This window comes from Poecilia reticulata, linkage group LG4 (assembly GCF_000633615.1).
Source record: "Poecilia reticulata strain Guanapo linkage group LG4, Guppy_female_1.0+MT, whole genome shotgun sequence".
In the NCBI taxonomy this organism is placed as follows: Eukaryota; Metazoa; Chordata; class Actinopteri; order Cyprinodontiformes; family Poeciliidae; genus Poecilia; species Poecilia reticulata.
The window spans coordinates 20,169,637-20,180,599 of NC_024334.1; the positions used below are offsets into that span (position 1 = coordinate 20,169,637).

Consider the following 10,963-nt stretch of genomic DNA (forward strand, 5'->3'; position numbering starts at 1 on the left):
CCTCCTTCTACTACTACTACTACTACTACTACCAATAATAATAATAATAATAATAATAATAATAATAATAATAATAATAATAATAATAATAATAATAATAGTTGAGCATAAATAATTTCCGGTGAGCCATTATTTGTAAATAATGTCAAATATATTTTTTAAAGCTAATACTACTTTTTTTGTTGTAAGATCTTTTGAGGAATCCCCAGCTGATCAATGAGCACCACATATTGATTTAAATAAACAAATTTTAAATCTATTTCTGCGAGGTATAAATAATTTCGTAATTGTGAGAAATAAAAAAAAATGCAATATGCTTTACATTTAGATTTTTTTTGTATTCGTTTACATCTTTTTCATACTTTTTGATGCAATGATTCCCCTGTTTTCTGTATAATAGAAATTGTTCTATATATTTTATAAGTCTACTTGTGGAAATGCAGCATAGATTTATAGGATATTCAAAATAAAATTTGAAGGTATTTTTTAACCCTACATTTTTCCACAAAAGAAATTAGAAAAAACGTTTAATGCAAGTCATTTGTCCATCTTATTTTTTGTCAAAAAATGTTTATTAAAACTTTAATAAACACTACGCTTTCAAAAATCCCTTCTAGAGCAAAACCAGAACAGTGATTTTAGGTTTTACAAAGAAGGGCGTGGCATTGCGCGTGAGCAGGGGCGGTCTGGGGGCGTTGGTCGCTGTGCCTCGCCGCGAGCGCATCACGTGATCGCCGGGCTCACGTGATAATGAACTAAACAAAACAGGAACAAAATGGCTGCAACTGGAGATGAAGCCGCAGCTATGGACAGTATTTCCAGGGAACCAGCAGCCGTTTCGGCGGGGTTAATCGCAGCTGCTAGCGGCATGGCTGCAGCTGAACGCCCCGAAGATCCACCGGAAGCCCCGTCGAGTGCGCCAAAGAAACCTGGAACAAACAGTACGTGGTTCTTTCCTTGCACTTCCTTAGCACCCAAATGACAATAAAACACACAGTAAACAAATGTGTTTTTGCTTTTATCTGATTGTTGATTGATGATTTATTGCATTGCAGTTTTGGTTTCATCTTAATAATTTAGTTCTGCTTCAAATTGTTGTTGCTCAGGCGATGGAGGTGTGGAGACCGCAGAGGAGGCTGTGGAGCCCGCAGAGCCAGATGTCAACGAGCTGTGCTCTGACATGTTTGAGAAGATGGCCATTTTCCTGCAAGGGGAGCTAACAGGTGTTAAATCTATTCTCAGTGCCATCATTGTGCTCTTTCTCTAAAGCTGTCATTGTGTACTGCAATCTAATTTTAAGCATGCCTAAAATGTATAATTTAGATACTACCTATCACTTTTCTAAAAATATTCCCAAACTTCACTCAGACTTGTTTCACTTATTGTCAAAGCAGTTTTTCTTGACTTCTCTCTGGCCATCATTTCTAATGAATCTGGTTAATCTTGTTGTACAAGTTACTTGGGATGCTCCGATCAGGTTTTTTGCTTCCGATTCCAATCACTGCCGATCACCGATCATTGCCGATCACATGGATTGTCTGTTAATCTTTCGTTTAAGTATAAATGCTAGTATGTAATCTGGCAAAATGGAAAAGTGATCTGGCAATAATGTCACTTAATTTAGACATAAAACATGCAAAATACTTGCAGGCACAATACAGCAGCTATTCGGTCAAATGCATAATTGAAAAACCTGCTCTCAGTAAAACATTATTTAACAGTAAATATTTATAAAATTATGAATGCTTAATGGATGTAAATGATGTGTTTGGCTAGCTTTGAACCATACATTTGACAAATTTCAAGTCACCAGAAATCTCACCAACACCCTGTGTTTGGTGTACATTAACTATTAGTGTATGCTGGTTAGAAGTGTGTCTCTAAATGGACTTATTCTTATTTCTATTCCATTTTTCTTTACTGTTGTTTCTTGTCTATCATGAACAAATGTGACTTTCTTCTCAGCGACGTGTGAAGATTACCTGCTGTTGGAGAACATGAACAAGCTCACAAGCCTGAAATACATGGAAATGAAGGACATTAGCATCAATATAAGCCGGAACCTGCAGGATCTCAACAACAAGTGTAAGAATGTAGCATAATTTAAAGAAAAATCAATATTTATGAATTGTTTTTTTTTCTCTTCCATTTCTGATTCCTTTCTGAGTTGAAGAGCTCTTGGTTATGTGTGTGTGTGTGTGTGTGTGTGTGTGTGTGTGTGTGTGTGTCTGTGTGTGTGTTTCAGATGCGAGCCTACAGCCTTACCTGGACCAAATAAATAAGATCGAGGAACAAGTGTCATCCCTCGAACAGGCTGCATACAAATTGGATGCATACTCCAAGAAGCTGGGTAAGACATGTGCTACACAGTAGAGAGAAATGCCAAAGTGTATTTACTGCTGAGAAATCATGAATTTTTTTTATTAAAAAGATACATAAGTTACCAATATCATCCCGATTTGGTTCAATGTGTTAAGAAAATACAAAAAGTATTGAAACTCTAGTTATTGCAGTAAATCCTATCACTCAGTTCTCAGACTGCAAGACAACAGGAGGAAGATAAACATGGGACAAACACATGAGAGATTACTGCAAAAGGAATGTTTTTATTGTTGGAAAATAATGGCTGTATATCAAACGATCAGATATATAACTTCCTACTTTCTGATTGCGCTGCATCATTTATGACGCACTCGACAATACGTGATTTACATGGAGAACAAAAGTGACAAACAGGTTTGTTTGAGTGTTTATAATTTACTTCCTTCTGCATTTAGTGATGAAGAAAATTGCAATTTTACTTTCAGAAAAACGCTTTTAGCCATTTTAATTTTTATCATAACCATAAATAAGATCCAGACTTTCCCTCAGAAAACTCGCTAAGCCCGGAGCTCGTTGCGCTAAGGCAGTCATTCATCCAGCTGGCTGCCATAGTTTTGAGTTAAAAAATGTTTAAAGTTGACAGGAAATTTGAAAATATGACTTGATAGTTATGCATTATTGGAAGACTGGAAGATTAATACCTAAACACCAACTATAAAGTCTTAAAAAGGTAATGATAAAAAATAAATAAATAAATAATGCTAAGTATGGTGGGGGCACAAGTAAAGCCTGGTGGCCCGCCAGGCTTATAAATACACTGTGGGGAAACTCTAAAATCTGATATCGTTTCATCTCGGTCCTAGAGACTGGACACGCTTTTATCTGTGGAGGGAACAATCCTTTTTGTTTTTCTATTTGTAGAAGCCAGATTCAAGAAACTGGAGAAGCGATGAAGAGGAGGCAGACTGAGGGCTTCGGCGCCTTCTCGCCTTCTTTCACCCATCCCTGCCCTCCACTCTACTTGCCACAGACTCAAGAGCTGCAGGGGAGGATGTGAACTGTGGCTGAAGCTAAAATAAGAAACACTCCTGCGAAAGCAGCCGTCTTTATGCACTAATACCAGAGTGTTGACTCTGGTATTGAACAGAAACCAGTATCACTGGTTTCTGTTCATGCGACCAAGATGTGCCACATCTGTTTGTCCAACTGTTAGCCTCTCCTAAGTAATATCAGGAAGATGTTCTTATCTAAAAGTGAAGCAAATGACACAAACGTAGTTAATTTGCTTCTTAAAGCATATTTAAAGCTTAATCATGTCAGAAACTTTTTTTTTTTCAGGCATTTCTTTTCTAAAATGTTAGACAATAATCTGAGTTTACTCTGCATTAATTATTCTGTCAGGCAGTGTTCATAAAACACCAAACTGCTTAAACCTGAGGCTTAGTTCTAATGTTGAGTTTAAAGACAAACTCTACAGTTTGTTTTAAATTTGTAGCTCACATAAGATTCCTTATAAAGTCAACATCATGTCGTGTTCTCCTGAAATCACATTTTCTTTGAAATAAAGCCTGATCCTGCCACTTACAGCAGATGGCAGTCTTGCACCACGATTGGTTCTTTAAGGATTTTTTTTTTTTTTTTTTTTTTAGACATCAGTTGTTTTCCTGCTTGGGAGAGGTGGGGGGAACCGAACCACTGTTAGACAAGAAAGGATCGAGTTACTTCTTTCTCACAGAAAGGACAGGAGTGAAGCTTCAGCAGAGGGAAACGGATGGCATCTAGTCGCACAATCAAAGCAACGGATGGATGCCAGCTGCTGCCTTTGTTTCCATCTTCACGTCAACTGCACAGCAGATCGTCTAAACTCGTTGCATCTTTCTTCTGATTGTATGCCAACCTCACGAGGATGTGTATTTGTGTGTGAGGCTTAATCTAAAACAGGTCTCTGTCATTAGTTCAGCTGAGACGTCGGCACAGAGGGAGCTCGTTATTCATACTGTAACGTTATTTACTGTTGCTCTGTGTGATCCTTCCATGTCTCCCTTTCCTTGCTTTATTTTTCCCCCCTCCTCCCCACATCCCTGGAGTATACACCTCAGTCCTCTCCTAAAGGCCCTCGACTCTGCGTCGTGAGCTTTGGGCGGTTTTCTGGAGTCTATATGTGCGTGCCAGGAGGCACTCGAGCAAAGTACAGAAGGTAACATTAATCACAGCCAACCCTCTCATGTTGTTAAGTTTGGGTGGGTATTGCATGTTCTGTGCTAAATAATTGGCCTAAAGACTGGGAAGGTGGAAGGAATTTCTGTAGTTTTTATAGCTTGTAGGTTCCAGCTATGGTGGAAAAAAACTGTTCAGATAGCAGATTATTCTGCTTTGGAAAAGTAGTCGCCTCTCCTTTACACCTTACACTTGAAAAGCTCCATGTATTTAGTTTTGTTATCAACACAAGTAATAATTTTTTAGTTGGGGGTTTTTGCAAGTAAAAGTAAAAATATGAAATGTTTAGCTTGGCATTTCAATTACTTTGCAGACTTTGTTGCTGGAGGAATTTCGAGGCTATGTTTTTCTTCTTGTGGTAAAATATGTCAGTCTTAAAACTGAGCATCAGTTTTAAGTTGGTTTTTTTTATGGATTTACAGTTGGATTTAGGTCTGGACTGTGATCGAGTTATAAAACATGATATCTAAACCATCCGTTTGGTGTCATCCTGCTTGAAGCTGAATAGGTTGCAGCTTCTTGTAGGTGTTCTTCCAACATCAAACAAAATGATGTTTTCTTTTCCCTCAATTACACAACCATGCACTACTTTGTGTTGGCCAATGATGTGAAAGTCCAATAAAACACATTGAATTTTGTAAGTTTGTAGTGAAACGGTTTGAATTTATGAATTCCTATTCAAGATTATGTAAATTCGTGATTCACGGCTTGTCAAAGTAAAACAATTCTTTCCTTTTCTACCATGTTTTGTTTCAGAACTGCTTTCCTGCTATAAAACCAAGTTCATTTCGACCAGGTGATTTTATTTGGCACCGAGTTGTACATCTTACTGTAGGATACCTTGGTAATCCCTTGCTGTCGTTCTTCCCTTGTCACACGTGGTCCTTCTAGCGCCGCAGCGTGACAGAACCTCAGACGTGCATCTCTTTCTTTCTGCCCTACAGGTGTCATTTTGTCAGGGACGAAAGAAACTTGGGGATAGGATTGTCAAGAGCACAACCACAGAGCTTTAATCCATACAGACTGCGGCTTCTCCTGGATAGTTTTTGCAAACGTTTACCTTTCATTTTTACACTATCCGCCTTCAGTCATGTTGTCTTTGTTGTTGCTTCTCCAAAGATTAACTCTTGATCCAGAGCTCAGAACAGACAAGGTTATGAAGTTTTGTTTCCTCTTATCTCTCCATAAAGTAGTCACTCTCCATTTTCTGTTTAACCTTTTTATTTATTTATTTATTTTTTAAATGCAAATGTGTCAACAGCTTAAAGATTTGTAAAATGCTGTTTGCGTCAACCATTATGTTTTTAAGACTTGGATTGTTTCAAGGTAGTAAAAGATATCTCCTGAAGGAAAGATACTAACTTCTCTGAAGATGCATCTGATTTGGATACTTTCGAACAGCTTGACCTCGATTTGTTTTGAGGTGATGGAGGTCAGAATTTCCCAGCACTGTGACGAGTCAAAGTATCAAACGCATGTCCGTCATCAGCAGAAGCGCTGGAGCTGATCTCTTCAACACTCTCAAATGGAGCTTGAGCCAGTTAACAACAACGGGGCCAGATGCCACACCACAAACTTGTGTAACTGACAAGGCAAGCACATATGTTTTCTTTTTTTTTTTTTTTTTTGCTCATGAATGAGTGAGAGAGGACACTCGAATGATTTTCAAACCACATTTGTTCTTTGTTTTTCCCGTCTTGTGCAGACTGAGCATTTTGTAGCTGGCCAATGTCAACAGCTTTAGCAGTGTTGTGAAATCCCTTTGTGTCCTTTTTGTCTTCCTCTTACTTTCTCACACACAGTTTGGACGAGCAACCCTCGTTTGCCTCGCTTTGAGCCTTTTAAATGTCCACGTAAAGCCGTGCCACTACAAAGCCATCCAAGCAGCTTGAAATAAGTGACAAGGGGGGTGTTCGTGTTTACATCCACTCGTTTCAAAGAAGCCCGCAGATCTGGTTGGTGTTTGGGTAGCAAATATAAGCCACATGTGAGATCTGAGGAAGTGAGTCAAACTTCAAACACCTTCAACAGGAAGAGCCTGCAAATCCACACGAGGTCAACTTTTGGCATGGCAACCGTTCAGCTCACGCCTTCATCGTCCGCCGTGTGGACGACGAAGGTGAGGATGCAGGAGCGCTCTGAGAAACCCGTCACATCCATCCTCTCAGAAACCCGAAACCGAAATTCAGATTCTTGTCAGGTATGTTCTTTGAAGAGTTCAACCAAAGCTGGAATTCAATCCATTTTGAGTAAACCCAAATGTCCAGACCTTCATTACAATGCACGAAAGTAAAGCGGAACCAGATGGCGCAGAACCTCAGGTTGCTGCGTTGTTTGGATCCCTGACGTTCACAGTAGAACCTATCAGGGTGTCGTACTCTACTTGCCCAGATCCAGTCTGTTTTTTGTTTTTTTTGTTTTTTCTTTCTCAGTTAAGTCAAAACCAACATCACTGTGGTTAAAATGCAATGTTAGGTCAGTACTGGCTTGTCTTTTTCAATGTTGCCATAGCATGAGTTCATATTCTTCCTCCATCCTTTTGGGTTCCATGTTTTCAGAACTTTATCTAAATTGACCCGACACTCTTCCTAACAGCCCCTTTAGGAGTCCACTCAGACTCTTTGGCACCAGAACCATCAGTGTTCATCTGTCTGTATCTGTGCAGGCCAGCATGCCCAGTGACACAGGCCACACCATAAGAACAACTTGAGAGAGATTTGTCTTTACTCGAGTAGAAAAGAACAGAAGTCTCTCTAGCTTTATACTTGATGAGAAACTGACAGAGAAGACGGGTCTCAGGTCTCTCCCACAGCAGCAAGTGTCTGCAGAGTAACCACGCCCTACTTCAAATTTCTGTCCAATCAAACAGTAAATTTTTATACTTCAAACAAGAAAGCAGCTCTACCCAGAATAGAACAACCTTCAAGACCTCCCAAACCAAGGCCGTAAGAACATGTTGTTACATGCAGTTCTGGCTGGGAAAGAAAACTAATTTGGTTGTTCATAATGGTGCGTGTCCCACCGATACAAGGAGTCACCTACTGGCAGATTTAGTTTGCAGAACATGACTCCAAATTATGTGCAAAAAATTTACCTATTTAAGAATTATTTTTTTTTCGTACAATATCTGAAATGTTTGAAAGTAAATTTTTGGATGCTGAAATACTTTAGGACAACGTGGCTTGACACGCTATTGGTTCGCATTTGCAATGCGAAAAATAAACGGCACTGATTGGCTGTTCTCCAAAGAGCTGCAAAAAGGAAGACTGTGGATGTTAGCTTCCGAGGTTATCTTTTTAATACATGCGCATGTTAATACATTGTAAGATATATTTGTTGTTTGAGCCACTAAAAACGGGTAGTTACAAATGGTTTTAGATGGGGGTCTCAAGTATTCGCTAATTTCACCGATTCGTGAGCCGTTGAGGACTCAAATCCCTGAGAATAACAGGAGTCTGTTGTATTCTAGTGCAGATCTAGACAAGTACACAACGGGTGATGTGACATGGGTGTCCAGATTCACATTGCCACAAGGTAAGACGATTTATTGGGAAGCACAGATGGTCAGAACACCAGAACTTTTTTTTAACCAGGCCCTACGTATTTTTGCAATTCCTACAATTAGAATTGACTTTGTTAATTCCAGTTGTTCCCAGTTTTAAAATATTTGTTGGTACACTGGACCTTTACATACTTGGGCCTGATTAACCTGCCTTTAAACTGAAACATGAACAATGTTTTCAATACTTGCAGTGTATTTCTGAAATTTTACATTAACGTTTGATTCACTTGTGATAAGTTACTTTCTTTATGCCCAGTCTGTGTTTATTTAAGATGGTCTGAGATCTGGGGACACTGTGCAATGTCTACAGTGCTCAGATCAAACATTCTTTTCACCATTTAGTCATTTACAGGAGTTTGTTTATGGTAACCTGTGTGGTGAAGAAACAAATAAGATTCAAGATTTAAGAAAAAAAGGTGTATTTATAGTGCAACAATGAAGAAAAACAATCTGTAAATTTCAGGTCTTTTTAATGTGGATTTTTAAAATAATCTCTAATGGCAACGTTTGTGAACATTTGTTTACTTAAAACATTTCATGTAACTATTGGTGAGCTTTTATGAATTGAAATCCTTGCGACATGAGTCAGAGCGTTGTATAACGTGGCTTTCAGTACAACTGTTAAAGTATCGAGATACCATCTCCCCTTTATTCCAAAGCCTGAATAATCTATTATCTCCGGGTCTACCATCACATCCAGGAACTGTCCACATATTGAATTAGAAAAAAAAAAAATGGTGTTGCAGACAAATGATATTAGCGCTGCTTGCTTGTGTGGATGTGTGTGTCTGTGAGGTAGCCACACTTTCATCCAAGAAGGAGTCATCTCGTGTAACCGAATCTCCAGATTTACTTTATGGATTTGAACCCTGTTTATCCTGATTGCCTCAAATTATCCAGCTGATGACGTCGTCGTAGGAACCCATGTTCAATTATCCAGCTTGCATGTTGCCTTTCCCTCCTGATTTAAGCACTATGTTGAAAAAGTATTTTCCTACTCTTCTAGTAAACATCAGGTTTCCCTAAATTATTCAAACTGTCACGAAGAGAAGGGAGAACGAGAGGGGGGAAGCAGGATTGATGGCTTTACCCCCTCTGGTTTCTAGATTTGTACACTCTGTAATAGATCTACAACAGATGTGTGAAACTGGATGTTGGTGGTGTTGTGAAATGTATGTGTAGTCATATGAGAGAGGAAAAAGAAGAGATTGACCCTTTACCTCCTTGAGTCATTTCTACGGTTAACCTTGGCTTACTTTTCTAACACGTCTTCGTCTTGTCACGTAAACATCTCTAAATCTGTTATGCCACTGACAAACCACTCAGCTTTCTTAAATAATTGAATCAGTTTTGCCAACAGGACAATGTTTGACCCCCTGGAGAACTTGCACACATTAGGCTTCCCTTTCCAATTCAAAACTCAGAATTTGATACAGTTGTGTATTCAGCCCCCCTGACTCGGTAAAACCACCACAAATCTGTGGTCGTCGTGTCAAGTCAAAGTCAAGTTTATTCGCCCAGGACATTTCAGCAACTAACCAGTTCAAAGGGCTTTTTACGGGGTAAAAATATAACACGACAAACACACAAAAAAGGAGACGTTACATTACTGTGGCAAAATAAAGAGAAGCAATAAAAAAAAAAGTTGCATTCCTTATTGTTACTCAAATAGGTTTCAGTCCTGATTTAAATCGTTTCTCCATGTTTGGTTCTGATTCGGGGGATGCAGAGTTGACTAGAACCAGAAGGCCGGAGTGGTCTGTAAAGTTGGTACAGCAGTGCCAGGTCTCCAGTGTACTTTTGTGCTTTAACAAAAGCATTTTGAAGTCTATTCTCTGACCTGTAGGGAGTCAGTGGTAAGACTGCAGAACTGGGATGATATATTTGTGGTTTTAGTCAGAAAGCGAGCAGCCGTGTTCTGAATCAACTGCAGCTGCCTGATATTTTTAGTTAGACCTGTGGAGACACTGTTGCAGTAATTAATGCGACTAAAGACAAACGCATAGATCAGTTTCTCATCGTGCTCTGCAAAAACCAGATCGGATGGAAAACGTCTGTGAGCATTAGCTTGACGTCATGCTACTGATTCCGAATTTCATTTTGACGAGGACTTTGACTAGGACGTTCAAACACACGAATATGCTTTGATCTAAACTATTACATTGTATATCTGGTTCTACGTTTACTCTCAATGTCCTGCTGGAAGTTACCAGGCTCCATGTTTTCCTTACATGCTGAATAAAATCAGTCTCTCAGAATGATACTGCCACCATCATGTAACATGGTGAGGATGGAGTTTGTTTGTTTTTCCTCCACTAACAGCATCTTTGTTGGTCTATCAAATAATAAAACCCCAATAGAATAATGTATGTGAGGAATGTGACAGACTACAGAAAAGCTGAAGGGGTGTGAATACTTTTGCAAACATGATGCATTATACTAGTTTCCCTTTAGTTTTACTGCCGTGTGTTTTTGCTCATATGTTTGAATTTTGGAGTATATGAAGCAGACTTGATGACGGGGTCACCTGTAATCACAGCAATGTCCTGCTTTAAGCAAAAACAAACATATTGTTTCTGATTCATATGAATGCATGAAAACTGACAGTTTGACATTAATCAGTAAAGAAGAAGCTAAAACTCCCGTCGGCTCTGTGCTGTGACAAAACTTATGCAACTTTCTTTGCATTGTATAATCCTTCATCACCGGTGGATCGTTTCAGAAAATCCAAACGCCTCCTGATAAAGCATGGTGGACTCCTTTGTTGAATCTGCTCAAGGAAGGACAAAGTGAATACCAAACATCCTTACGGTCCTAAAATCGGCAAATGAGATGGGAGACGAGGAAATTGTTATTTTGGTA

The 10,963-nt window shown here is 39.1% G+C and overlaps 1 protein-coding gene across 1 annotated transcript; it reads left to right on the plus strand.

Annotated features, from left to right (window-relative positions):
- Positions 1 to 738: 738 nt before the first annotated feature.
- On the plus strand, positions 739 to 3,932 carry bloc1s2 (biogenesis of lysosomal organelles complex-1, subunit 2). The gene is made up of 5 exons (XM_008407386.1): positions 739 to 941; positions 1,107 to 1,223; positions 1,966 to 2,085; positions 2,246 to 2,350; positions 3,244 to 3,932. The coding sequence occupies exons 1-5, from the start codon at positions 776 to 778 to the stop codon at positions 3,273 to 3,275; spliced, it is 540 nt and encodes a 179-aa protein (XP_008405608.1). The 5' UTR covers positions 739 to 775; the 3' UTR covers positions 3,276 to 3,932.
- The last annotated feature ends 7,031 nt before the right edge of the window (positions 3,933 to 10,963 follow it).